Here is a 27,651-nt window from a genome sequence, read left to right on the forward strand (position 1 = left end):
ACAATAAGTGTTGGACCACACGGCATCAAGCTGTTAACAACACAGGGGAGGCTGACAAAACCATCTGGCCTTGGACTGGTCTGGGCCGAAAGTCTCCTGCCCGCCTCTGTCCCACTCTAGCCCACTCTGCTTCTCCTTCTGGTCCTCTCCATACCTCCCCCTCCTTTTTCCTTCATGTCCAGATCTCCTTCTTCGATTCTGCTCATCTGGCCGTCCTGATGACGCCACCAGGAGCCTTCCTGGACTTGGCAGAGGAGGGGTTCATCTTTACATACTCATTTTCCCTCCAGCGTGTTCTCAGTCTCTAAACACTGTCATCTTCGTTAACGCCATAGGTTTGTGTATGTCTAATGTGAAGCCTGCTGCAGATGTACTAGTCCGTTTGCACATTAGGGCCCCTGAGAGGTCTTTGATTAGTTAGCAAAATAAATGGGCATCTTGGCCACATTGCAAAACTCAGTCTTCTGTTCCAAACACAATAGGGCCTTAACAAGGCTTTGCCCAGCTGGTCTTTGCCATCCTTCAATTAATACAGAACATTTGTTCCCCTGGGAAGCAGCAGGCGTGGAGACGGTCACGGGCATCTTTCCTTCCATCAGTGGGCTCCGCTGTATCCTCAGTGAGCATGAACGTGAGTGTGTGATCCTGAGCGTGAATGGACACTCACGTCATCCGTGCTCCGGGCAGCCAGGTCCTGCCCAGGCAGCCGGGTCTCGTAGCTCTGTCGTCTGCATTCCCCTGCGGGCATCTCTGACAGGTTCTGTCGCATTTAGTGGTTTAAGAACAACAGCCCCGGCACACGTGTCAGGTTGTGGGATAAGCTGACCACCTCTAACGTCTAATACTTTTCATTCCAAAGTCCCTCTGGATTGCTCTGTTCCCTATAGCAGTCGAATGCACACATTTGATGAATCATGCTCATTCTCCAGCTTCTTTTTTAACTTTCTGTCACCAGTCGTTTCTTGAGAATGCAGCAATCAGAATATGCCTCCTTGGGTCAGACTCACTTAGCAACAGTATATTTCACAAGCCTATCCTTCCATGGATGATTGGCTAAGAAGGTTGATGTAGCTCAGATCCTCTCTCCCCTCCCCCATTTTCCTACCTCAGCACCCTCCATTCTTCACCCTCTATTCCTCAGGGCTCCTCCCAAGATGGGAATCCCAGGACTCTGCCCAGAGGCTGGACTGATTCCCTCATTTCTACAAGATGGGAAGTTAAATGGTTTGATAAATTTGCTTTCGGAGCCTGTACCATTCAATAGAGACTGACACTTTACTATTATTTCAATCCCTGCTGACTTTGTATTTTTCTGACCTATGCCACCTTTGTAAGTCCATATCTTAAACTTTGATTCTCTGCTTTGTAATTAACACTGACGGCTTTCGCAGCATGTTTAGTGGAATCCAGGGTATAAATGTAAATGGTCATTTTTCTGTGGCCCGTCGCACTTCACTGTTCTGTCCTTTGCGGAAGGTCACTTAGGTCCTCTGGCATGGATTACATGTACACCTGGGGCGGGCATCGTTTAGGGTCTGGGAAGCCAAAGCTTCTGGACAGTCTTTAGCAATAACGTTGACCAGGTGTGCAGTTGCCTTAAAAGAAGTACTTAGTGGTGAACATAACACGGTGGCTGTGTGTTCTTCCAGTGCTTCCCAAACATTTGACCCTGGATTCTCCCAGAGGAGCGTTGAGCGGTAACCCCAGGTCCTGCTCTCCTCACCTTCAGTGTCAAGGCTTCTGCTCAGACATCCATCTCAGTTCCGGGTGCAAGAGTTGGGCTGGGCTTCTGTTAATTGGTTCTGTCCTCTCCCTGATGACTGTCTGTTTCCCCTCCCCTCAGGTCGTTTTTGTAGCCATTCTACTTCACAGTCACCTGGAATGCAGGGAGCCGCTGCTTATCCCCATCCTGTCCTTGTACATGGGCGCCCTCGTGCGCTGCACCACCCTGTGTCTGGGCTACTACAAGAACATCCACGACATCATCCCGGACAGGAGTGGACCGGAGCTGGGGGTAGGTCCTTAGTCCCTGAGGACAGCCTGTCTGTACATCCGAGGGGAATACAGTTTGATCCTACCCCTGTGATTCGACATATCAGCTAACAGGCAGGTGCTCTGGGATGTCATATCCCAAGGTCAAGTGCTTGGTAATGTCCACAGGGATAAACAGCTGGAGAGCTGATGAACTGTAGAGATGGAAGAGAGACCTTAGAGGTCACTCTCCAGCCTTCTTATCTCCGTACAAGAAGACTGAGTCACGGTGAGTCATGTCAGGCGGAGGAGGAGGCACAATGTTGATGGTTCTTCTTACTCTGTGGTCAAAAGGAAGTCACTCTGATCAACAAAGATTTCAGGAGCCCTGGTACCATTGAACTCATATTTGTTTAATTTCACATCAGGGATCCAGACTGGGTTTGGGCTTTCTGTACTGGCTAAACACACTCATTCAGGTACCTTCTACACAGAGAGTTGGGGAAGGTTTAGGTGACACAGGAAATTTTAAATATGGCCTGTGGCCTCAGTCAGCTTTATGTCCCATTTGGCTTAGTCACCAACACAGGAACAATATTCAGACAAGACAGCACAGAGACCACAATGGGAATACAAGAGCTTCCCCTCTGAGGCTGAGAGAAGGAAGAGAGGGATGTGGTCTCAGAAGCCCACAGAGATTGGCCTGTGCCTCAAAAGGTGAATATGGTACAAGCAAGGTATAATCTTACCCAGATGCCCAAAGCATACTTTTCATCACTGGTGTAAACAGTATCTGATTTATATGTATGCTAATCTTCTCTACCTTCTAATATCAGTTGGGTTGGTATCTAGCCAGCTATAAGGCAAGCAGACATGACTTTGTATTTATATATAAATATAAATAGACCACTCTATCCCTGGGTCGGGAAGATCCCCTGGAGGAGGGCATGGCAACGCACTTCAGTATTCTTGCCTGGGAAATCTCATGGACAGAGGAGCCTAGTGAGCTACAGTCCATGGGATTGCAAAGAGTCAGACGTGACTGAATGACTAGCAATTTCAATTTATATATATATATATATAAATTAAGTACATTACCACACTCTAACCCTGATCCCACCTTTGACCATATGTTACTTTTGTCATGTCAAAACAGTCCTTGTACTGACCACTCACCTTGATCTGAGGTCAGGCCATCAATAATATCAGATTGAGATATTTCCATCATGAGGACCACCACATCAGATTGGTCTTGATGGTAGCAACCCATCCTAACATTCAGCTGCTAGCAAAGGGAAATAAAGTGACTGAGATGGCTCCAGGATGCAACACTTACCTTTATGAAGGCTCAAAACCAAAGTCACTTGATAAAAGCCAGGTGTTAAAGATAGTGCCTATCTTTGCTGTGGAATTGTTAATAAATAGCCTTCTCTTTACTGTGCTTTTATTTTGCTTATGCTTGTGAACATTTACATGTCAGAGCCTTGAGATTAGGAATGTCTGTCATAGACTTATAGAGTGCCCAAATAATTAGGCACATTTGTGACCATACTGATTCCAAAATAAATTACAATAATGTTTTACTTCTACAAGTTACCTCTTACCGACATGGCTTCTAGCCAGTCCGTTTTATGATATGAACAAGAACTTTTCCCACCTGTTTCTCGGGCTGTGAAGCTGGGTTCTGCTTGGGTTAGCATTGCCCTGTTTAGACAGTAGTGGTTTGAAGCCATCAAGCTTAAAGGCGTGTTTTGATTTCACGGGAGCTTGCCAGCTGTCTAAGTTCAATTCTAATAAGACTGTACATTTTATTTTAATTCAACTTGGCTTGTCTACAGAGGCTTTTCCTACATTATTTTTAAGTATAGTGAACTGACTCATGATTGACATCAAAAGAAAAGGCTTTGACTCCGAATTATTTTTTTCTGTTCTTCTTCTCAAGTTCAGCGAACTTTTATCCCATTTTGTTGATACAGGGAGATGCAACAATAAGAAAGATGCTGAGTTTCTGGTGGCCTCTGGCGCTCATCTTGGCCACACAAAGAATCAGTAGGCCCATTGTCAACCTCTTTGTTTCCCGGGACCTCGGTGGCAGTTCTGCAGCTACGGAGGTAAGGCACCTTCTGGGAACATGGGTGCCCAAAGTCACCGTGTAACAAATCGGGGCGGGGAGATGGCTGACAAATTTGTTTCCAGTTCCTCTTGAGAGCTAAGAAATTCTGTGATATTACGTTCTATGATACCTTCACACAAGGAAGCATTGAGGATCTCCATCCGTGACTTAGAATGATGTGATTTTGTTTTATTATGAGTATGGAAACAGTGACAGACTTTATTTTCTTGGACTCCAAAATCAACTGGACGGTGACTGCAACCATGAAATTAAAAGACACTTACTCCTTGGAAGAAAAGCTATGACAAACCTAAACAGCCTAATAAAAAGCAGAGACATTACTTTGCCAACACAGGTCTGTATAATCAAAGCTATGGTTTTTCCAGTAGTTGTATATGGATGTGAGAGTTGGACCATACAGAAGGCTGATCACCGAAGAATTGATGCTTTTGAACTGTGGTACTGGAGAAGACTTCTTGAGAGTCCCTTGGACTACAAGAAGATCCAACCAGTCAATCCTAAAGGAGATCAACCCTGAATATTCATTGGAAGGACTGATGATAAAGCTCCAATACTTTGGACACCTGATGCGAAGAGCCGACTCACGGGAAAAGACCCTGATGCTGGGAAAGATTGAGGGTGGGAGGAGAAGGGGAAGACGGAAGATGAGATGAGTTTGAGCAAATTCCTAGGAGATAGTGAAGGACAGAGAAGCCTGGCGGGCTGCAGTCCTTAGGGTCGCAAAAAGTCGGATGCGTCTAAGCAACTGAACGAATATAATGAGTATGGAAGAAGATATTTTATTCTTCCTTCTCTTTTACCACATGAAAAAACCGAGGTAAGGACGCAAAAGTAGCAAGAAGCTGGACTGTGTTAGAATCCAGGTTTTCTTTCTCCCACTCAATGGCCTCTCCATTTTCCCATGGAGTCAGCATGGAGCCTCTTCACTGTAGTCATAGAAGACGATGGGACCGGCCATGTGCAGAAGTACCCAGAGGGCAAGGGCTGATGCTTCTGTGTTCTGCCCACCTCCCTCACCTGTCGTTGCTCTGCCTCCTGCATGTGCCACCCAACCCACCATGGCTTTCTGCATCTTTGGCAACCTGCCCTCCTTCAAAGGAGAGTCTCCTCTGTTTACTCACAACTCAAGAAATTGTTCGGGAAACTGGCAGCTCCTCTAGGGAGAGAGTCGAAGCATTTTTTAATTTTTTTCCATCATGCCAGTATGGTATAAACAAATAGAAAGACTTCGTTTGTTTGCTCATCTGCTGCCTTCTGGGGAATTAATTCTGGCTCTGGGACTGCTGATCCTTCAGGAAAGCCGGTGGCCGCTCCTGAGGGCCTCCTGTTTACACAAGTGCCCTTGCATGCACTTTCAGCACGTCTCCAGGCCGGGGTCTCTTGCCAGGTTCCATGTCCCGGGAAGCAGCTCATGTTGGCCTGGAAAGAGAAGTACATAAATCACAAGCCGAATGCTTTCTCTTGCCTCCGTAGGTTCCTGGATTTTGTTTTCTTGACTCATAAATGTCCTCTGGGGTGGCTTCTGTGACACAGCAGCTTTTTAACCTAATACTTTTGTTTCAGCTGTCCTGTAAAAAGCATGGGACGTGCCCCCCGCCCCCCCACCACCACCAATCACCTGTGTGCTAGAATTCCATCTTCCCCTAAAAATAAAAAAACAACCAAGACAATTTGTATGTTAAAATAATTTCTAAATGGACTTCAGTGCATAGAGACAGACCTCAGCATAGGGGGACAGAACTGACAGGAATTAACTGTCTGCTTCTGATGGTGTTGGTGCTTGCATACATCTCATTGACTCCCAACAGCCCTGTGCTGTGGTTGTTGTTAGTCTCGTGGTTTTGCTGGAGGAACAGAGAGGGGGCCTGAGAGGGTTCATGCTTCACACACACCTGGGAAGTGATGGAGTGATGCTGGAATCCAGATCTGCCTGATTCTACCACTTGCTCCTCAGAGCAGTGTCTTCACCAGCTAAAGACCTACCTCACTCACATTTCTGGCATCAAAATGAAGGGTGACTGCAACCATGAAATTAAAAAATGCTTGCTCCCTGGAGGAAAAGCTATGACAAGATCAGAAAGCGTAGTAAAAATCAGAGACATCTCTTTGCCAGCTAAGGTCTGTATAGTCAAAGCTGTGGCTTTTCCAGTAGTCACGTACAGATAGGAGAGTGGGACCATAAAGAAGGCTGAGTGCCGAAGAATTGAACTGTGGTGTTGGAGAAGACGCTTGAGAGTCCCTTGGACTGCAAGGAGACCAAACCAGTCCATCCTAAAGGAAATCAACCCTGAATATTCATTGAAGGACTGATGCTGAAGCTGAAACTCCAATACTTTGGCCACCTGATGCAAAGAGTTGGCTCATTGGAAAAGACCCTGATGCTGGGAAAGATTGAAAGCAGGGGAGGAGATGGGGACGACAGAGGATGAGATGGTTGGATGGCATCACCGGCTCGATGGACATGAATCTGAGCAAGCTCCAGGAGTTGGTGAAGGACAGAGAAGCCTGGCATGCTGCAGTCCGTGGGGTCGCAAAGAGTGGAACGAGACTTAGAGACTGAACAACAACAAAGAAATGAAAGTCTCCTATTCCTGGAAGAACCTGTTTGGCTTCCTGTGAGAAGTATTAGTTGTCTCAAGTTAAACATCAGAATTGGGCTCTCCTGGGCTGAACAGACTGGAAGGGAGTTGAGTGGGGTGGCAAGTACCATAAAGCCATGAACAGGTGCGCAGCTTCCCTGAAGTACAGCGTGGAGGCGGAGAGGTGGTCCCTGAGTGCCGAGTGTTCAGACAGCAGGGGTGGAGCTCAGAATCGCATCTGGAGACTCAAGAATCGGGCTAGACTAGAGGGTTCCGTTTGGCTCCGTGAGAACCTGGCAGACCAGGGTTGAAATCTTGGCTTTTCAATTGGCGATCGGGGCCTGGATAAACGTATCTAAAACAAGATGCATACCCTGGACCTGCTCAGCCCGCTCCCCAGGATGCAGGGGGCCTCTGCCCCTTCCTCCTGCTCCAGGGCCGTTCCAAGGCTGGCCATGCTGTCACCCAGGATGGAATGACCTGTCGGGGGACTGTAGCTGAGTGGGCTCGTGCTGCCACGTGGCAGGCGGCAGGCAGAGGCTGGAGATGCTCTCTGCGGATGCCTTGCTAACTGCCTGCTCTTCCTCTTGCAGGCTGTGGCAATTCTGACGGCCACATACCCCGTGGGTCACATGCCGTATGGCTGGTTGACGGAAATCCGTGCTGTCTACCCCGCTTTTGACAAGGTGAGAACCTCCTGTGGCGCGGTTTCCAAAACACTCTCTTTAAAATTAGCGTTTGAGAGACAGCAGTCTCCGGTGATGGAGACCTCAGTGTCTCTCAGCCTCACCTCCCTCTTCAAGGTTGATTTAGCATTGGGGCTGGCGGAGGTAATTGTGGAACACGTCCCTCAGGAAATCACAGAGGCGAATTGATGCTTGCCTTGATGCGGCTCCCAGGACGTGTCTCCAAACTGGTCCTCACTTCTAGGTTACTCCTGTTGAGAAATTATTTGCAAAAGGGAAACGATACTCTCAAAAAAATTAATATATTGTTTTCAGTTCTGTGGTTTGTTGCTTTTTGTTTGTTTGTTTTTACTGACCTCATAGCTGATGTGAAGGTACAGACAGTTGTGTGCTTGAGTTCATAAGCTAATGGCTTTCTTTCAAGGGAGTACATGCACACCCTGGGTCCAGGCTGGTTCCGTTCAGTTCAGTTGCTCAGTCGTGTCCAACTGTTTGCAACCCCATGGACTGCAGCACTCCAGGCTTCCCTGTCCATCACCAACTCTTGGAGGTTACTCAGACTCATGTCTATTGAGTCAGTGATACCATCCAACCATCTCATTCTCTGTCCTCCCTTTCTCCTCCTGTCTTCAATCTTTCCCAGCATCAGGGTCTTTTCCAATGAGTCAGTCTTCACATCAGGTGGCCAAAGGATTGGAGTTTCAGCTTCAGCATCAGTCCTTCCAATGAATATTCAGGACTGGGATGAACTTATTCTAGTTGAAAGCTTCTGCTGACATTTCAGGGAGGCACATAAGTCTTCAGACCTGTAACCTGAGACCAGGTCAACACTGACCTGCAGATCATTTGAGAAATGCCTTTTTCATTCAAGCATAATTATTTAAACATTCAACCTAAAGCAAATAAGTAGAAAAAGAGACCCCTCCCCCAAAAGATGGTATGCAATGTTTTAAAATGAAAAAATAGGAAAAAAGCAAACAACGTACCCCTTGTACTCATAATAGCAACTGTTTGGATTTATGTAGAACTAGCTCAGAGTCAGAGAAGGCAATGGCACCCCACTCCAGTACTCTTGCCTGGAAAATCCCATGGACGGAGGAGCCTGGTAGGCTGCAGTCCATGGGGTCGCTAAGGGTCAGACATGACTGAGCGACTTCACTTTCACTTTTCACTTTCATGCATTGGAGAAGGAAATAGCAACCCACTCCAGTATTCTTGCCTGGAGAATCCCAGGGACGGGGGAGCCTGGTGGGCTGCCGTCTATGAGGTTGCACAGAGTCGGACACGACTGAAGCAACTTAGCAGCAGCAGCAGCAGCTCAGAGTCATTGCTGACATCATTTTAATCTGGTCCCAAAAGAGCCCTGAGAGGTGACTAGAGGAAGTGTGTTCACCAGCATCCCCAGCAGATTACCTGCCTCTCTCCCCCAACCCATAATCAGTCACCTATGAGTAGCAGCTCCCCTCCAGGCAAGACAGGGATCACCCCCACACAGCCACACATGAGAGAGGGAGGCTCTCGTTCAGAACTCTTTACAGGGTTGGAACTTCCCCAGTAAACAATGAGCTGGTCGCTCCACTGCTTGCCAACATTCACTCGGAGCATCAGAATGCAGAGCGTGTCCTAAAAAATGCCTTTGATGCCTGCTTCCCAGCCCTTTGAGAGTGGACTTCAGAAGGTCTGAGTCACATGCAGCAGAGAGCTATGTTGGACTGGGTTTAAGCCAATCTATGGAGGGAAATCAGTATTCTCATGTCAAGGAACACGTGTATAGAAATAAGTCCTCGAAAACCAAGATGGATATAAGTCTTCTTGCTAAATGTTTAGCTCTTGGAGAATAAGAATATATAATAACATCCAATCGGAGAAGGCAATGGCACCCCACTCCAGTACTCTTGCCTGGAAAATCCCATGGACAGAGGAGCCTGATGGGCTGCAGTCCATGAGGTCGCTAAGAGTCGGATATGACTGAGTGACTTCACTTTCACTTTTCACTTTTATGTATTGGAGAAGGAAATGGCAACCCACTCCAGAATTCTTGCCTGGAGAATCCCAAGGACGGGGGAGCCTGGAGGGCTGACGTCTATGGGGTCGCACAGAGTCAGACATGACTGAAGCGACTTAGTAGCAGCAGCAGCAGCAATAACATCCAATAGCAGGGTTGTACTTGTGTTCAAACCTCCTGGTTGTGAGCGTCTCATCTGAAATTGGTTTTGGCTACCTTGAAATGATTAAACTTAACAATACAGCCCTGTACAATTTCGCTAAGAGCAGCCAAGAAAAACATTGTTTTATTCACGATCACAGAGGTTAGATGCTGTGAAAAAAATCCCTTTAAGGAGCATCCCTTAAGCTCGATGCTGGAGGAAATCAGGATCCTTGTGAAACCTCCCCGTCGTCACCATGCATTCCACCACACTTCCCCGGCCATTCCCATGAATGCCGTCTATTCACCCAGATCTTAGACACCTCTGTGTGGACTTCCGGAATTTGCTGCATTGACAGTTGAAAATCCTTAGCCTGCTTGTGGGTTCCAGACTTAGAGATTTAACATTTCTCGCATAACTTCTGATGTTTCTAGCTAAACAGGGAGATGGGAGAGTTTTCCACTCTTCCACATTCTCTCTAGTGTTTGGTTATCATCTTGCAAAAGACTGTGTCTCTGAGAAAAAGCTGACGGGGCAAGCAAGACGAGACACTGATGCTGAGCTAATGATACGTGCTGGTTTACTCCAACCATATTGGCAAACATATTTGCTGTCTTAAAAATCAAAGCACACTTGGGGGAGCTGGGGCCTGTGGCTGCCACCACGAAGGGGCAGGGGGCAGGCATGTGCATTTGGAAGAGGGGCCTCCTCCTCACCCAGCCCACCAGGGGACCATCCTCGTGGATCCTTGGGGAGAGCAGATGAAGAGATGTCCTCCACGCTGTGGTGGGCACTGTGCCAGCACAGCAGTCTGTTTTCCAGGAAAAGCAGGTGTGCTTTAGAGACCGGAGTGAAGAAAACGGAAACCCCTCCAGGGGTTTGCGCTGGCAGCACAAATGAGAAGGGCTTCCAGAGACTGTCTCAGCCTCTGATGGGAAGCACACATCAAAAGGTCTCTTGCAAGTGGGACCTGTAACACCTCCACTTGTACATCTGTCATTAGGCTGATGTGGGAGCCAGGGGCTTGTCGTTTGTTTCCGTGAGTCAACTCTGGGGCTCGGTGGATCCATAACGAGGCGGGCGTTGTTTTTCTCAGCTGCCGTTCATAGTCGAGGGCCGGACACGCAACCCTCAATCAAGGGTTTTGATTGAGTGGTGGGTACACTTAGCAATGACGCTGAGATGGCATCAGCCAGCCTCGGGGATGTGTCAGAGGGCCCCTACATCCGTGTGCTCACATTTCAATTTAACAAGGGCTGTTTGAGCATCTTCTCTACTTAAGAAAGGTGGTGCTGAGTTGCAGGAGCTAAAGAGATGGGTAAAACACCCAGTCCTTTATCTTAGGGAGCAAATGTGCCCCTCACAGGAGTCTTGACATGTGCCCCCAGATACGATCTGGGGGCTCAGCTGCCCCCTGATGCAGGCTCAGTTGCCATCCTTGACTGAAGAGCCCAGGATGGTCGGACACTGCAGGAAGTGCTGGGGCCCTGAACTAGGTGGCTGGGCACCCAGCGCCCCAGAGAGGGGACTGACTCTGGAGACACTGCTGGGCAATTCAGTCCGGAGCTCCCTCTGGTTAGCGATCACATCCAAAAACCTGACAGCTGTCTGAGAGAGACGTCCAGTGGCAGCCGTCTTCGAAGCTGTCCCTTGACATCTATGCTTCAGACGCGTCAAATCAAACAGAAACGAGATGCTCGGTAAGAAGCATGAGTGGTCAGCCCAGGATAACCCGGAGCCTTTTCTTGCCCCCTCTAGAATAACCCCAGCAATAAACTGGTGAGCACGAGCAACACGGTCACGGCAGCCCACATCAAGAAGTTCACGTTCGTCTGCATGGCCTTGTCGCTGACGGTAAGGACAGACCCACCCCCGCCCCCGCCTCTGTGTCTGGTTTTAGAAAAGAGGAAATTGCCATTTTAAAGGGAGAAGTCTTGTATTCCATAATGCAGTGCTGTGCTGGATAAGGTGACAGCCTCTCCTAGATATTTTCATCCCAAAATACAAATGACAGTTAATCAAGGATGGCATCAGGTCTATGCTTCTCCTGGTGGCTCAGACAGTAAAGAATCTGCCTGCAGGCAGGAGACCTGGGTTCGATCCCTGGTTTGGGAAGATCCCCTAGAGAAAGGAAATGGCCATCCACTCCAGTGTCCTTGCCTGGAGAATTCCTTGGACAGAGGGCCTGGCAGGCTACAGTCCATGGGGCCGCAAAGTGTCGGACACGACTAAGCAACTTTCACTTTCACTGGGTCTAAGAACTTCTGGCATTTCTGTAAGGGGCTTCCTCCTGCTGAAGAAGGCAGGCTTTGCCTTTCTTAATGATATTCTGTCTTACTGAATAATTTCCAGCCCATCTTTAAACACCCAGAGTCAACTGTCTCTTTTCCAAATTTAATTGGTATGATTGTTTCATGGGTGAAAGTTCCTTTCTTTGTATGTTTACACTGCTATATCCTTCCTATGGAGCCATGATTCACCACACACTTACCAGGCACCTACAGGATCTGAAACCCTGTGCCGTCTTCAAGGATAGAGGTGTGAACAAGAGTGGATAGAGCCTCCTCATTGGCAGGGCCTGTCGGTGGTGCTGCACAGCCTTAAATAAGCAGTACACACCCTTCCTTTATCAACTCACCTGGGCAGTTCAGATGTAGGAGATATGTTCAGAAAACATGAGAAAAAATTCCAAAATGCTCTATAATCCAAAGTACACAGTATATAATTTAAGGTTGTTTGTAACATTTATCAACAGCAGCAAGAAAATAATAATGGCATTCATAAACAACTCCACATCGTAGACTGTGCTCTGTGAGTTTTAAAGATGGAGATGAGAAGAGGATAAGATGAAATAGAGGTCTTTTGAACTCAGTTCCTTGTTTGTTGTGGTGACTACATATTTAAGTCCTGTAGAAATTCTCCTTTTTTACAGCATAATGGAAAAACCATAACAGAAATAGCTGAGTGTGTGCAGTTCCCATCATAAATGACTGGTACCGAGGACATAAGACAAGAAGAGGTTTGGAGACAAGTGATGACAGGAACATCATGAGCGTTGTCACTGGCCATTATCACAAGAACCACTTAGCTAGATGAGCCCTAAGAGGGGTCCCTTAAAATCAAGTCTGACACACATTTTAAACTTCGCTTGGATTAAAAAAAAAAAAACCCATAGTTTAATATTTGATCCTTTGACCCAGCACCTGAATAAACTCATCAAGGACAACACGAGGTCTATAGCCCCATCACCTAAGCCCTCTGACACTGGGTCATGACTCGGCATCCTTGGCCACTCCATCACCCCAGCCCAGCCCTCCCTCTCAGTCCGTCCCCCATGAAACTGGGAAACTGCAAGGGGATGTCAGAAGCATATTCCAGGCCACCTCCCCTGGGTGGGGAGACCCCTGACAGCACGGCTGCCTGAGTCAGGTAGCCCAGCAACCCTGTTCTCCTGGTTCTCCTGGTTGTATTATTTCTCCCTACAGTGTGCAAATTTTTCCATAGTTCCCTAAAACATTAGCAAAACACTGCACAACCTTGAAACCATTTAAAAGAGGATTTTAGGAAAAACAGAGAAGGTTTCTATTCCCGGAGCAGACCTCAGCTTTTGGAGCCTGTGTTAAGAGACTGGAAGTTGGTTCGGATGCCAGGGTCTGTGACTTGGACACCATCCAGTTCCAAGAGCTGGAAGCTTTGGGCTGTTGCTCACTCTGCGGTCAGGGTCTGGCTCCCCTGTCTCCTCTCACTCCACGTGGACCTCCTCCCTCAGTTACGGTCAAGTCTGATGGAGAACCTTAGCAGACTGAGTTTACGGATATTCCTTCCTTCCTTCAGTTCACAGGCAATACTCTGTACTTCTAAAATAAAAGCAGCAAGTGTATTTTGAAGTGATAACCATGTAAAAGCTAGAAAAATGCTTCGCTTTCCCATAGGTGTTATTTAATTTTTAGTATTAGTTATTTAGTTTTAGCTATTTAATTATTCTAATCCTACCATCTGTGCATGTGTGCTAAGTAGCTTCAGTTGTGTCCAACTCTTTGCAACCCCGACCCTGTGAACTGTACCCTGCCAGGCTCCTCTGTCCATGGGATTTCCCAGGCAAGAATACTGAAGTGGGTTGCCATTTCCTTCTCCAGGGGATCTTCCTGATCCACGGATCAAACCCGAGTCTCCTGCATTCACAGGCAGATTCTTTACCACTGAGTGACCTGAGAAGCCCAGATTACAGTATAGGGTAAATTTGACTTTTTAAAAGGTCTTCCCAGGAGGCTTGGTGGTAAAGAATCTGCCTGCCAATGGGATTGCAAAGAGTCGCACATGACTTAGCAACTTAGCAACAACAAATAACTTTTATGTGCACTGGGAAACCAAAAAATTCATGTGACTCACTTTATTGCAATATTCACTTTACGGTGATGGCGCAAAATAGTTCCAAGAGATGTCTATACATGTATTTAATAAAGCTTAAATTTTAAATCATGCTTTATTGCAATATTCACTTTACTGTGGCAGTAAAAAGTCAAAGTGTGAAAGTGTTGTGTCTGACTCTTTGTGACCCCATGGACTGTAGCCCACCATGCTCCTCTGTCCGTAGAATTTTCCAAGAAAGAATACTGGAGTGGATTGCTGTTTCCTTCCCCAGGGGATCTTCCTGACCCAAGGATTGAACCCAGGTCTCCTGCATTGCAGGCAGATTCTTTACTATCCAAGCCACCAAGGAAGTCTAGACCAAAACCTGCATTATCTCCGAGGTCTGCCTGTGATAGCACCAGCTAGAAGCCCGCCTTCCAAGCTCCTTCTCCAGGGCCTTCCTCTGCACTGTGCTGTTCCAGCAAACAGGAACAGATAGTTGGCCCTGAGGCCAGGGCTTGCCGGCACGCCTGAAGCAGTGGTTTCTTCAGCAACACAAACGGTAGTATTATGGTGTGTCTCAGATGGTGCTTCCCAGGTGGTGCCAAAGAATCTGGCTGCTAATGAAGGAGACGCAAAAGGTGAGTGTTCGATCCTTGGGCCAGGAAGATCGCCTGGAATAGGAAATGGCAGCCCACTTCAGTATTCTTGCCTGGAAAATCCCATGGGCAGAGGAATCTGGTGGGCTACAGTCCATAGGGTTGCAAAGAGTTGGACATGACTGAGCAAGTGAGCACAGCACAGCAGCAGATACGTTATCTTTATAATGACTCAATCAACTGGTCCTCAATCAGTCGGCTCTGACATCTTGGCTAGAGGCTGGCCTGTGTGCATACTCAGTCATGTCCTACTCTTGATGATCCTGTGGACTGTAGCCCACCAGGGTCCTCTGTCCATAGGACTTTCCAGGCTAGAATACTGGAGTGGGTTGCCCTTTCCTTCTCCAGGGGATCCTCCTAACCTAGCGATCGAACCTGCATCTCCTGCATTGGCAGGCGGATTCTTTACCACTGAGCCACCAGGAATTGCCCTTAAAAGATATATAGAAAAAATATAAGGGTTTTCCCCTAAATTCATTGGTATGCTGTCACTTTAGTGCATACAGCTTTGTATAGCGCTTACCATGTTCATTCTTCACATCTATTATTCCTTGTAGGCCCTGAACTTCCCTAGGCAGGGTCTGTGGGTTAGTCACCTTTTATCCCCAGGGCCTAGCATCCTGCCTTACACAGAAGGGGCACAATAAGCAAAACACAAACACAGGAATCAATTAATACTTACCTGTGTGATCAGGATCAGAAAGGTGCCGATGGCATTCACCCCTCCTGAGCCACAGTCTCCTTATTTATACTGAGGTTATCTTCTTTTTAAAGCTCTTAAGAGGCCTTTTACTTGAGAGTCTATTTTCACCTTTTTAATTTTTAAACTACATAGTATCAGGAAATTAACATTGCAGAGCACTTAGGGTAGACACATAGTGCTTATTGCAGTGGGCGATATTCTGTACCAAGTGCGAGCCTTCTGATGGTTCCAGAGCTTTCTACGCATTGCCTAGGATTAGAGCACTTTGCCAAGCGCTGGTCCTTTGGTCATTAGTGACTCTTCTCTCCGGGACTTTGAGAAGAGCTGGCACCACAGATGTTGCAGACACTCAGTGACCCAGTGATGCTAACTGCTTTTTGAAGGAAAACCTGTACTTTCCAGAGCAGAAACTCATCTTGCAGTCAGAACAGGCCCATTCTTCAGGCCCTGACATGTTCAGTTCAATATCTGTCTTTGCCTGTGAAAAATACTTTTGACAGTTAATAAGAGACCCTGGTGCTGGGAAAGATTGAAGGCAAAAGGAGAAGAGGGCGACAGAGGATGAGATGGTTGGATGGCATCACTGATTCAAGGGACATGAACTTGGCAAACTCTGGAAGATAGTGAGGGACAGGGAGGCCTGGCATTCTGCAGTCCATGGGGTTGCAAAGTTGAGCACAACTTAGCAACAACACGAGACTAATATTTCAGCATGCTACAATGCATGTATATGCTTATACCCGAGTACAGATTTTCAATTTAACTTAGAGTGAATCCCTGACTCCAAAAGTTCATTCTTCCCTCATTTTCTTATCTGAGAGTTTGTCTGAACCACTGGGCTTTAAGACAAGCAGCCCAGAATGCATTCTGCCCAGTTGGAAGAGGAAGTGGATTTAGGAAGAGTGTAAGGTAGGAAAGCAGAAGTTTGTCCCAAAGAGCATCTTGCTTCCCTGCCTTTAGGAAACTTAGAAAATCACTGATTGTCTTCTTTAGACCATTTGATGGGAGTGAGGGTGAAAAGGGAGAGCTTTAGCTGATCTGAAAGATCAACTTCAAAATAGTAAGAACCCCCTGATAAAAATTAATCCCCTCAATAGCAACAAAGGAGCAGACATGATGCAGACCAGGGTCAGCAGGGTGACCGCAGGCGGACACACTGCTGTTTGGGGTGAAGGAACGCACAGTTCAGAAATATGCTCTCTTTAAGTAAGGTTGAAAGAATAGCTTCAGAAGGCATGCCGCATGGCGGGAGCAGGTGTGGTGCAGCGGCCACTCAGAGGAGGCCAGCGATCCGAGCTGTGCAGGACAAGGTGGCACCACGAAGAACAAGGCTGTAGCTGGCGCTGGGGTCAGAAGCAGGCAGCCAGGTTGGCCCAGAACCTTCCGGCAGAGCCATGGTCTCCGTCCCTAACGTTACTGAGTATAAAGCCCCATGACACCCAGTGTCCTGAGAGGCTGCGTTTCTCTAGTAGACACTTGTGGTGATCGCAGACAGAGGGTGGTGGCCATGAGCTGGTGAAGGAGGCAGGTGTTCCTTCCTCTTGGGGAGAGGAACTGATAACACTAAACTTACAGAAACACAGCCCCTTGGAACTGATCACAATTGCCCCCTGAATCCCAGCCTTGGGGACAGAATAGAAACCACTAACCAGGTAGGATATGTCTTTTCAATAGGCTTTTTAGTGCAGAGAAGCACTCCAAAAGGTACCAGACCCCCATATTCCTGGATGTGAGGCCACTGTGGTGAAGTGAATGGATGAGCTTGCTAAATGTACCCAACTTGCCAATTTGGTACCCCAAACGCGTGGTCTTTTTTTTCTAAAGTGTTAGTGGCTCAGTTGTGTCCAACTCTTTGCGACCACATGGACTGTAGCCCACCAGGCTCTTCTGTCCATGGGATTCTCCAGGAAGGAATACTGGAGTTGGGTTGCCATTCCCTTTTTCCCAACCCAGGGTTCGAACCTGGGTCTCTCCCTCATTGCAGGCGGATTCTTTTACCATCTGAGCCACCAGGGAGTGGTTGGTTTTTTTTTTTTTCTAAAATTCGTAGCAAATCATATTAAGTAGGCAAGTTTTAGCAGCTTTAGATGATTTTAGCTGACCAGTTTCCATTTTTACTTCACAATGCCAGTTTTTAAACATCTGCTCTTTTCTTACGCTCTCTGCCGCTCTAGTGTGGGGGAGCCGTTGCCAAGAGAGGGGGCCCTTCTGTCTTGAGAGGTGGGGAAGAATCCCTGCAAAGCACAGGCTTGGCTGCTGCTGAACCTCCCTAACCCCCTTCATAGAAAATGGGAATGGCGTCCACCCAGAGGGATGTTGGCAGGAAGAGCCACCAAAGCACTTGCGTGCGGTGAACGACCTGACGGTCACACCCAGCAGCTCTGGATGTTGAACCCAGAGAGGCCAGAGGGGAAGAGCTAGGAGCAGAGGAAAGGGAGAGACAGAGTCAGAGCAACGGAGAGTGAGGTCAGCAGGGAAGGGGAGGGACCGCAAAGCCCAGGAGGGAAGGGGGCGCTGGAGTGTCAGAGGAGATGGAGCAGAGTGGCGGAGGTGGGTTGGGCAGACAGCAGGGAGGATGGGAAGGCCCCAGAGACCCCCCCAGTGCCACCACACCCCCACCCCGGGCCTTGCCAGTCCTTCCAATAGCAATTGCTGTAAACCGTGTGCGTGCTAAGTCGCTTCACTCATGTCCAGCTCTTTGTGACCCCATGGACTGTAGCCTGAGAGGCTTCTCTGTCTGTGGGACTCTCTAGGCAAGAATACTGGAGTGGGTTGCCCTGCCCTCCTCCAGGGCAATCTTCCCAACCCAGAGATCGAACCCAAGTCTCTTACATCTCCTGCATTGGTAGGCAAGTTCTTTACCACAGCCTGGGAAGCCCGCTGTGAACTTTAGAAGAGTTTAAAAGAGGCAGGTTCTTAAGAAATGAGTAATTGCAACAAGTTGTCAATGGGCTAAATAGACTATCCACAGGTTGATGTGGGTGAACTCAGCTGTTTCAGGAAGGCGGGTATGAAGGGATTCTCTCGCTAGGCTGCTGCAGGGTGGGCTTCATGGCCCCAGATTCAGATTCTGCTGAGGTTGTGGGGCCGTGCCAAGGCCTCCAGGCTGCACCCCACTGGCCTCCCCCAGCTCCAACAAATGGAGGCTGTTTGATGGCGGCGGTGGTGGTAGTGGTGGGGTGGGGAGTGTGTGTGTGCGTGTGTGTGGCTGTCACTTAGGGCAGAGAGAGAAGGCAGCCTTGCTATCCAACCATGTGGTTGCTGCTGTTGTTCTGTCGCTCAGTCATGTCTGACTCTTTGCAACCCCATGGATGGCAGCACACCAGGCCTCCCTGTCCTTCACCATCTCCCGGAGTTTACTCAAACTCATGTGCATTGAGTCGGCGAAGCCATCCAACATCTCATCCTCTGCCGCTCCCTTCTCCTCCTGCTTTCAATATTTCCCAGTATCAGGGTCTTTTCCAGTGAGTCGGCTCTTCGCATCCAGTGGCCAAAGTATTGGAGCTTCAGCTTCAGCATCCAACCAGAGCATCTCACAGTAGGATGCAGGAGTATCTCAGGCCAGTGGCTGTTACTACTTAAGGATCTGGTTATTTTTTAAAAAAGATTTAAAATAGGTTTTTACCCTGGATCCACCCTGAGCCTTGCTTTTTGACGTCAATGGGTGGTAAAAAGGGAAAGTATGACTCTGTACACAATCCCAAGTGTTCTGTTCTGATGGTTATGGGTTGAACTGTGTCCACCCCAAAGCTCTGTATTGAAGGTCTAGGCCCAGCACCTTGGAATGAGACCTTATTTGGAAATAGGGTTCAGGTGAGGTCCTGGTGGGTGGGTCAGGTGGACCCCTGTTCCATCTGACTGCTGTTCTTGCAGGGGTGGGATATGGATACACAGACACAAGGAGGGTGCCGCCTGGAGACCAGAGTGATGCTGGATGCTGCTGGACGCTGGGAGGCCTGGAGCAGACCCTTCCCTGGGCCTTCAGAGGGAGCGTGACCCTGCTGGCACCTTGACTTTGGTGTCACTCCCGGACTGAGAGATGATAACGTGTTGTTAGGCTGCCCAGTTTGCAGTGCTTTGTTACAGCAGCTCTAGCAAACTCTGAAAGAGAGGCACCCTCTTGTCATTTAAGGCCACATGGATTGATTGACCAGACCTAACTAGTCAACTAGGGGCTTCCCTGGTGGCTCAGTGGTAAGGAGTCCACCTGCCAATGCAAGAGGTATGGGTTTCATCCCTGGGTTGGGAAGATCCCCTAGAGAAGGAAACGGCAGCCTGCTCCAGTATTCTTGCCTGGAGGAGCCTGAGGAGCCTGACAGGCTACAGCCCATGGGGTCCCAAGAATCAGACACAATTTAGTGACTAAACAACAACAAACTATCCAACTCATTTGCTTTCTTTTGAAATGCCCCACTTACTATTTCCATAAGACTTAGGTATTCTTGTGTTTCCAGCTTCTTGAAGTAAGGATCTGAGTGTAGGAATTGCTTAGAAATATTCTTCTTGCACATTAGCACTGTCCCAAGCTCCAGCAGTAAAGAGTCTGCCTGCAATGTGGGAGACCCGGGTTCGATCCCTGGGTGGGGAAGATCCCCTGGAGAAGGAAATGGCAACCCACTCCAGTACTCTTGCCTGGGAAATCCCATGGACTGAGTAGCTTGGTGAGCTGCAGTCCATGGGGTCGTGCAGAGTCAGACACGACTGAGTGACTAACACACTTGTCAAGATTTATGTGCTTAGTTACATCCTTGCAGATGGGGCTTTTGGGAGGGTGTGGTTGGCATCGTAGTATCCAGTAGAAGTACCAGTGTTCAAGTCGGGTCCCTTTGCTTTTTGGGTTTATTCTGCTTACCATTAGTTGAACAATCCAGTGCTATCTCACCCACGCCCTGCAAACCCAGCATCACTAACCCTGAAAAGTTGAAACACGTTCACAATTTTCAGGGAAGAAATTAAGTTTCTAGTATTTTATCCAGTTGTGTTTATCCATTCCCGCCCCCCACCCCAAATTGTCTCACGATCTTGATCCCTTCTGCTGCTTCCTGCGTAAACAGTAGTATCTGATTTGGCACAAAATTGTAATTACTTAGTTTCAGTTTCACCTATCAGTAGACACCTGGGTTCTGCAAAGAACAGGTGCAGGGCGGCCACCTGCAACGGCTTGGGAACCAGGGGGAAGACGCGTGCATTCTCCTCCGGCTTCTGCAGGTGCTGCCTGCCAGACCCCAGCCTCATATCGAGGATGTGGTTCCCAGGCTGCACTCCGAGGCTCTCCCGGTGCAAAAGCAGATTTATTAGAGAAAGACAGCAGTCAGGAATCATCCCACCCAGTAGCCAAATAACCCAGTGGGGATCAACTCATAGACTTCCAGGAATTGTATTTTATGTCTGTCTGTGGCTTTTTAAAAAAACGTTGTTATTCATCTCAGCTTAAAGACTGAGATGCCTGCGCTTCCCAGGTGGCGCTAGTAGTAAAGAACCTGCCTGCCAAAGCAGGAGACATAAGAGACATGGGTTCAATTCCTGGGTCAAGAAGATGCCCCAGAGGAGGACACAGCAACCCACTCCAGTATTTTTGCCTGGAGAATCGCATGGACAGAGGAGCCTGGTGGGCTACAGTCCATAGGGTCGCACAGAGTCAGACAGGACTGAAACGACTTAGCATGGATACATGCACGCACAGTTTAAAGATAACAGAAATAGGGGAGCATTTTTCTTCTTATCTGATGGGCCTGTTATAGCATATAGGGCCCAGACATTGGCTTGGTCAGGTTGCATGGTCCAGACCCTTGTGGACAAAACGGGGCCATGGTGTTGGTGGCTGAATGGCTTTCCGATTTCAGCATCTGCTGTCACTCCCTGGTGCTTTGGGCCATGAACAGGAGCACCTTCCTGGTGGCCTGGAACTCTGATGTCCGGTAGATCCATGCTGACAAGGACATGCGGGGAGTCAGCAGAGCCGATGTAAAATATCTTAAACACTTTTTTTTTTGTAAACTATCTCAAGAAACACTGAATAGACTTATTGAAATGAGCACATGAGGACAGAAAACGCTGATTGGTATGCTCAGTTGGTCATTTTGTGTTGAGGGAAGATAGAGACCACTGGACCCAGAAATAAGAGAAAACAATCAGGTATCATCCTGGTTACACAAAAGTGTTTCCCAACAGCATGGCTGTTGTTCACGCAGTCGTGTCCGACTCTGCAATCCCATGGACCATAGCACGCCAGGTTTCCCCGTCCTCACCATCTCCCGGAGTTTGGTCAAAGGAACGAATCACACACTGGTACTTCTATCGGATGCTGTGATACCAACACCCTCCCACCCTCACCCCTCGCCACCCAAAAGCCCCATCCGAAAAGACATAATTAAGCGCATAAATTTGGGAACAGTGCTGACCTGCACAAACAATATTTCTAAGCAAACCTTGGATTCAAGTTCTCACCTGGAGAAGCTGGAAATATACAAGAACAGAAATGTCTTAAGAAAACAGTCAGTGGAGCACTTAACACCTGCTGTACCTCGCCCAGCACTTAGGTGTCTCTTGTATCTGCAGGCAGACTGAAAGAGTGAATGGAGAAGTACAGTTGCCTTTAGCTAACTGATCCATGGCCTTTGCTGAACGTGCTCTTTTATTTTATCTTAAATAAAATTTTAGCTTAAAGGGTTTCGCACAATTTCCAGCTCTGGGTGGGAGTGCCCGCTTGTTCAGGCAGTGAAGGAAACACGATTAAGTTGCTTCAGGAGATTATTCTGGGAGTCCTTTTGCACTCCTTCTGAGCCCAGGGTGAACCTCAAAGAACCGTAGTGTGATGCTGAGAAAAAACACGTGTGGCAGATAATAGTGCCTAGGAAAGCTGCGCATCGCTAATCAGAAACCAGACAGTTCTCAAAGGCCCGCCTTTAATCCTCCCGCAGACACGGTTCTTAACCCATGTGGCTTGAGGAATGAATTGGCCCTTACCAAAGCAAACAGAAAACAAGAAGGTTTGGAGAGCTGGCCCCTCTCTGAACCGGAGACGGGTTCAAAGGCAGGGCTGTGAGTTGTGCCAAGTGGCCCTGGGCTCTTGTGACACTTGACTGCCCTCTTTGTGGATTTTGATTTAAAACGGGTGGGTTGGGGAGGGGGCAGAGAGCCAAGGGGGAGGGGTTAGCTTAGGCTTGAATTCGTGGCCACGTGGCTCAGTGCTCATGAGTGTGGGTCTAGGGGCCCCCCGGGCCTGGGTTCAAACCCTGACCCCACCACTCACCCATTGGGAGGTCACTGAATACTGAAAGCCTAGACTTCCCCAGCTGCCATGCAGACATGGTAAGAATACCCACCTTCTGAGACTTTTCAAAGGAGTAATAGCTTAGCATCACATCTGGCACGCTGGAAGCAGAAAACGCCAGCTCCCTGCTCCGTGGTCCCCAGACACACTGGCTCCCGTGAAACGGAAGGATGGCTGTATGTCAATGAACAGCTACTGGTATAGTCGATGCCAGTGAATCATTTTGTGAATTCTTCTAGTGATACCTATCATACCCTTCCAAATTTCTGTGGGATGTGTTTTTTTCTTTTCTTTTCTGTGTTTAAAATAAATTCAACCTCTTGATAGATTTATACAGTCCTTCTCTAGATAGACTTCACCCACACACGGGACACATATTGCGTGTTTTTCTCCCTGAGAACCTGTTCACAGTCTCCACTGCCAGGTGTCGACAGTGCTCATCCCAACCTTTGGTTGTCTTGCTAATTCAGAAATGTCCGTTACCCACGGGGCTTCCCAGGTGGCTCAGCGGTGAAGAATCTACCTGCTAATGCAAGAGACACGAGAGATGCAGCTTCGGTCCTTAGGTTGAGAAGATCCCCTGGAGGAGGAAATGGCAACCCACTCCAGTATTCTTGCCCGGAGAATCCCATGGATGGAGGAGCCTGGCAGGCTACAGTCTGTAGGGTCACAAAGACAGCTGAGCGACTGAGCACGCACTCATGCCGTTACCCACAAGCTTCGGTGAGCTCTGAAAGAGAGAAATTGATGTATGTCATCCTTTGGCTTAGATCTGGTAAATCTGTACACACCGGCCAAATGTTAGAAATGCCAGTAAGGAAAGAGTTTTTGAGCACTCACGGATGCATTGCCAAACTTGTCTAAAGCCTGGGCGACGGAAGACTTCCAGTGGGTTGGGTGACACTTGGAGCGGTGGTCCCCAACGTCTTTGGCACTAGGGACCAGTTTCATGGAAGGCAGTTTTCCCACAGACTGGTGTGGGGTGGGTTGGGATGGTTTCAGGTTGATTCGAGCCCTTTACATGTATCGTGCACTTTATTTCTGTTATTATTACATCAGCTCCACTTTAGATCATCAGGCATTAGATCCCGGAGGTTGGGGAGCCCTGGCTTAGAGTTTTTCTATTTACAACACAGCTCCCCAGAGACAGAGCACGTGCGTGTTTATTCATGCAGTCATTTAAAGCAAATGCTTGAGCCGCTGCTCCACACCAGGCTCTATGGCTACCCCAGTGAAACAAACACACACTGTCTATTTTATTAGAGGGGTTTATAATCTCTGGGAGAAGACAGGCAATTGACACATTCGGTGGTGTTGGATAGTGTGTTAGTTTCCTGTGGCTCCTGTAACAAATGACCACAAACCTGATGGCTTAAAACAACAGAAATTTATTCCCTCCTAGTTCTGGAGGCCGGAAGTCGAAATTCAGTTCACTGGGCTGAATTTGAGGCGCTAGCGGGGCAGACTCCCTCCAGTGGGTTTAGAAAAGAATCCAGGCCTTGCCCTTGCAGCTCCTGGTGGCGGCTGGCATTCCTTGGCCAAGTCACTCTCATCTCTGGTCTTCTTATCATCTCCTCCTCTACGTGCCCCTCTTTCTATCATCAGGACACTTGTGACAGTATTTAGGACCTGCCCAGGCACTCTTAGCTCCATAATTTCATCATCTCTGTTACCATATACAGTAATGAACCCTTGTGCTGGGGATGAGGGTGGGAGCATCTCTTTGAGGGCCCATTCCGCAGCCTTCTGGGCTTCCCTGGTGGCTCAGTGGTAAAGAATCTGCCGGCAGTGCAGGAGACATAAGAGACGTGGGTTGGATTCCTGGGTCAGGAAGATCCCCTGGAGGAGGGCACGGCAACCCACTCCAGAATTCTTGTCTGGAGAATCCCATGGACAGAGAGGCCTGGTGGGCTACAGTCCACCAGGGTCGCAAAGAGTCAAATGCAACTGAAGCGACTGAGCACGCTTGCATGTACGCAGCCTTCCACAGTAGTCACAGCTGCTTGGGAGAAAAAATGAAGTAAAGGCAAAGAGGAGGGAGATGCCGCTTTGGACTGAGGGATCACACTTAGAGTAATCAGCATGCCCCGAGGCCCAGGGCCCCTGTGTGTTTGCAGCCGTGGAGGCGTGAACCACACTCCCCCACCCCCCATCTGAGTGGCACCTCCGTGTCTGCCCACCTGCACAATCTCATCCATTCTTTCTGGTCAGGGACTCTGTCTCAGTGTCTCCCTGTCTCCGATGTTAACCTCTCCCAAATCGCTCCTTCGTATCAGTGTTTAAATATGCTCAAGGCTCCCAACTTTTGGAAAAAACTTAAAGAAAACATGAAAACCTTTATCCAGCAGGCTCCTACATTTCTCCACTCCGTGGCATCCAAGCTCCTCAAGAGAATTATGCAAAAGCACCTCTCGCCCACGCTTCCCACTGCTGCAGGCCCCCATCTGTGCTCCCCACCTGGGCCATCTGCGGTCCCCACCGCAGCCCACCTGCCTCCTCCTTCTGGAGCGAGGGACACCTGTTCCTTCCGAGATCGTCCCTCTGCTGCATTCCTGCCCCCGTTTGCCACTGTCCCCCTAGAGAGCTGACCCCAATCCCCGTGCGCTCAGGCCGCAGCTCCCATGGACACTGTCCTCTTCTCATGTCCCCGTGTCTGGGGCGGCCATTGTCCACAACCTAGGCTCATCTCCTGTGGCTTCGGTGGCTCTCAGCTCAGCTGCTTTGCTGTCTTCCTTTCTGAGTATCTTCCCTGGTGGCTCAGAGGTAAAGCCTCTGCCTGCAATGCGGGAGACCGGGGTTTTATCCCTGGGTCAGGAAGATCCTCTGGAGAAGGAAATGGCCACCCACTCCAGTTCTCTTGCCTGGAAAATTCCATGGGCTACAATCCACAGGGTCGCAAAGAGTCAAACAGACTGAGCAACTTCACTTTCACTTTCTTTTCTGAGTATCCCTTCACAGGCTCCTGGCTGGAACATCCCTCTTCCTCACTGCAGGTGGGCACCTCCTTCTGTCCGAGTGACCTCCCTCCTCAGCCCTCCTTCTGTAGAATGTGACTCTGGTTGCCCATCTGGCTGATTTCCTGAAGCAGCATCTTTGCCTCGCATCTGTCTCCCGAGCTTCTCACCCAAACACTAACTGCCTCCTTTGTGGAGATGTGCTATTATTTCCCTCGGGCGCCAGCCCATCCTGTCCCACAGGGTGCTTATGGCTGGCACTCTTTCTCCTCTCCATTACCCTGTTTCAGTAACCAGCATGGACTTCTGCCTGGAGTTGGCAGAACCGGAAGCCTGGGCTCCTCCCTAGCTTGGCCGTCTTCCTCACCCTGAGGTCCACTCGGGTGCAGAGCCCTGTCTTGGCTTCCTAAACACCCATGGGACCTCCCTCTTCTCCATTCGCGACCTCATATCCCTCTTTCTGGGCTTCCCTGATAGCCCAGCTGGTAAAGAATCCACCTGTGATGCAGGAGACCCTGGTTGGAAGATCCCCTGGAGAAGGGATAGGCTACCCACTCCAGCATTCTTGGGCTTCCCTGGTGGCTCAGCTGGTAAAGAATCTGCCTGCAATGAGGGAGACCTGGGTTCGATCCCTGGGTTGAGAAGATCCCCTGAAGGAGGGCATGGCAACCCACTCCAGTGTTCTTGCCTGGAGAATCCCCATAGACAGAGGAGCCTGGTAGGCTACAGTCCGTGGGGTCGCAAAGAGTCGGACATGACTGAGCAACTAAGCACATCCCTGTTTCTACTCATATAGCTCCCCCTCCTCTGGGACCACAGCTCCCGGGGCGGGGGTCCACGCACATCGCGTCCAAACCAGTCCTCATGGAGCGGACGGCATACGGCCCCTCCACTGGATCCCTGGTACCAATGTAAACCTGAGCCTGAAACACAGTGCCAGGCCCATCTCAGTGTCCTGCTCCCCACTCCAGCCGCACAGAGCTCTTGGGACTGAAGGGTCGCTTCGTGTGTTCTCTCGCCCAAGCTTCTGCCTGCGTCATCCCTTTAGTCTGAAACCCTTTCCACCTCCTCGTCCAGCACCTGGGACCGGGACTGGATGTGGTCAGCCGGCTTCCCACACCCTGTGGCCGCTGCTGTCCCCAAACCCCCCATCACGACACCGCGCTCTGGAGTCACGGGGACTCCGTGAGGCTGGCATCACCTCTGCCGTGTTCGCCGTTGGGTCGAGTTAGCCAAAAAGTTCGGTCAGGTTTTTCCATAATGTTGGATGGAAAACCCTGAACAAACTTATTAATCCAATATATGCCCATAGCGCCTGGCATGGGACAGGTGCCCAGTAATTATTTTTTGACCGAATACACATATAAAGCGCACTGTCATAATAACAAACTGATAGCTGCGGAAACCAATAGGTCCCTGTAGAATCAAAACTGTAGAAGTAATTAGAACGCGGCTACCTGGGAGGCAGGGAGGAGGTGGTGACGTAACGCCCCCCAGATAAAGGGCTGATGGGGCGTCATCCTCGTCTCTCTGTCCTTTGCCACGTGCCTGCATGCTCAGTCACTCAGTCGTGTCCAACTCTGTGCAACCCCGTGGACTGTAGCCCGCCAGGCTCCTCTGTCCATGGGATTCTCCAGGCAAGGATACTGGAGTGGGTTGCCATTTCCTTCTCCAGGGGAGCTTGCCAGCTCAGGGGTCAAACCTGCGTCTCCTATGGCTCCTGCCTTGCAGGCAGATTCTTTACCTGCTGAGCCACCGGGGAAGCCGACCCTTTGCCACAGAGTCCATCTAATCCACCTTCCACGTGGCAGCCTTTCAAATAGCCAAAGCCCATTTCGATCCCTTTTAACAGCCTGACTTCCAGACCCTGAGGTGTTTTGGTTCTGCTCTTTGAATTGTGCCTGTTGGTTCTCCTCTGAGAACATGGAGCACAAACTCGGAATCAGGTCTGACCTGAGCTAATGGAGTAAATTGGTCTGGTTTTGACTTTATAATTCTCATCAATGCAGCCTAAGGCTATGTGGGCTTTTTCATTTAGCCGCGTAGCACGGTTAGAAGGGAAAACACAAGAGCTGGTAAGACCCAGTTGTTCATATTCCCATGGTGGTCGGGGACTGGCCCCTTCTCAAATCCATCTTCAGGGGATTTGCCCACCTTGAGCTCCTAGAATCTCTGCAATCACTTTTTCTGCCACG

The 27,651-nt window shown here is 49.0% G+C and overlaps 1 protein-coding gene across 2 annotated transcripts in view; it reads left to right on the forward strand.

Moving 5' to 3' along the window:
• Window positions 1–27,651, forward strand: part of ANKH (ANKH inorganic pyrophosphate transport regulator) — a 170,133-nt gene that overhangs the window by 122,880 nt on the left and 19,602 nt on the right. The window contains exons 5-9 of one of the 2 annotated variants that reach the window (XM_061393853.1): window positions 1,844–2,014; window positions 3,948–4,082; window positions 7,278–7,370; window positions 11,276–11,371; window positions 14,160–14,660. In XM_061393853.1, the coding sequence (XP_061249837.1) occupies window positions 1,844–2,014; window positions 3,948–4,082; window positions 7,278–7,370; window positions 11,276–11,371; window positions 14,160–14,366 (702 nt within the window). In that variant the 3' untranslated portion in view covers window positions 14,367–14,660. Of the gene's footprint in view, window positions 1–1,843; window positions 2,015–3,947; window positions 4,083–7,277; window positions 7,371–11,275; window positions 11,372–14,159; window positions 14,661–27,651 lie in introns of those variants that run through there. The other variant, XM_061393852.1, reaches the window with a different exon arrangement.

Source organism: Bos javanicus, chromosome 20, assembly GCF_032452875.1.
Source record: "Bos javanicus breed banteng chromosome 20, ARS-OSU_banteng_1.0, whole genome shotgun sequence".
In the NCBI taxonomy this organism is placed as follows: domain Eukaryota; kingdom Metazoa; phylum Chordata; class Mammalia; order Artiodactyla; family Bovidae; genus Bos; species Bos javanicus.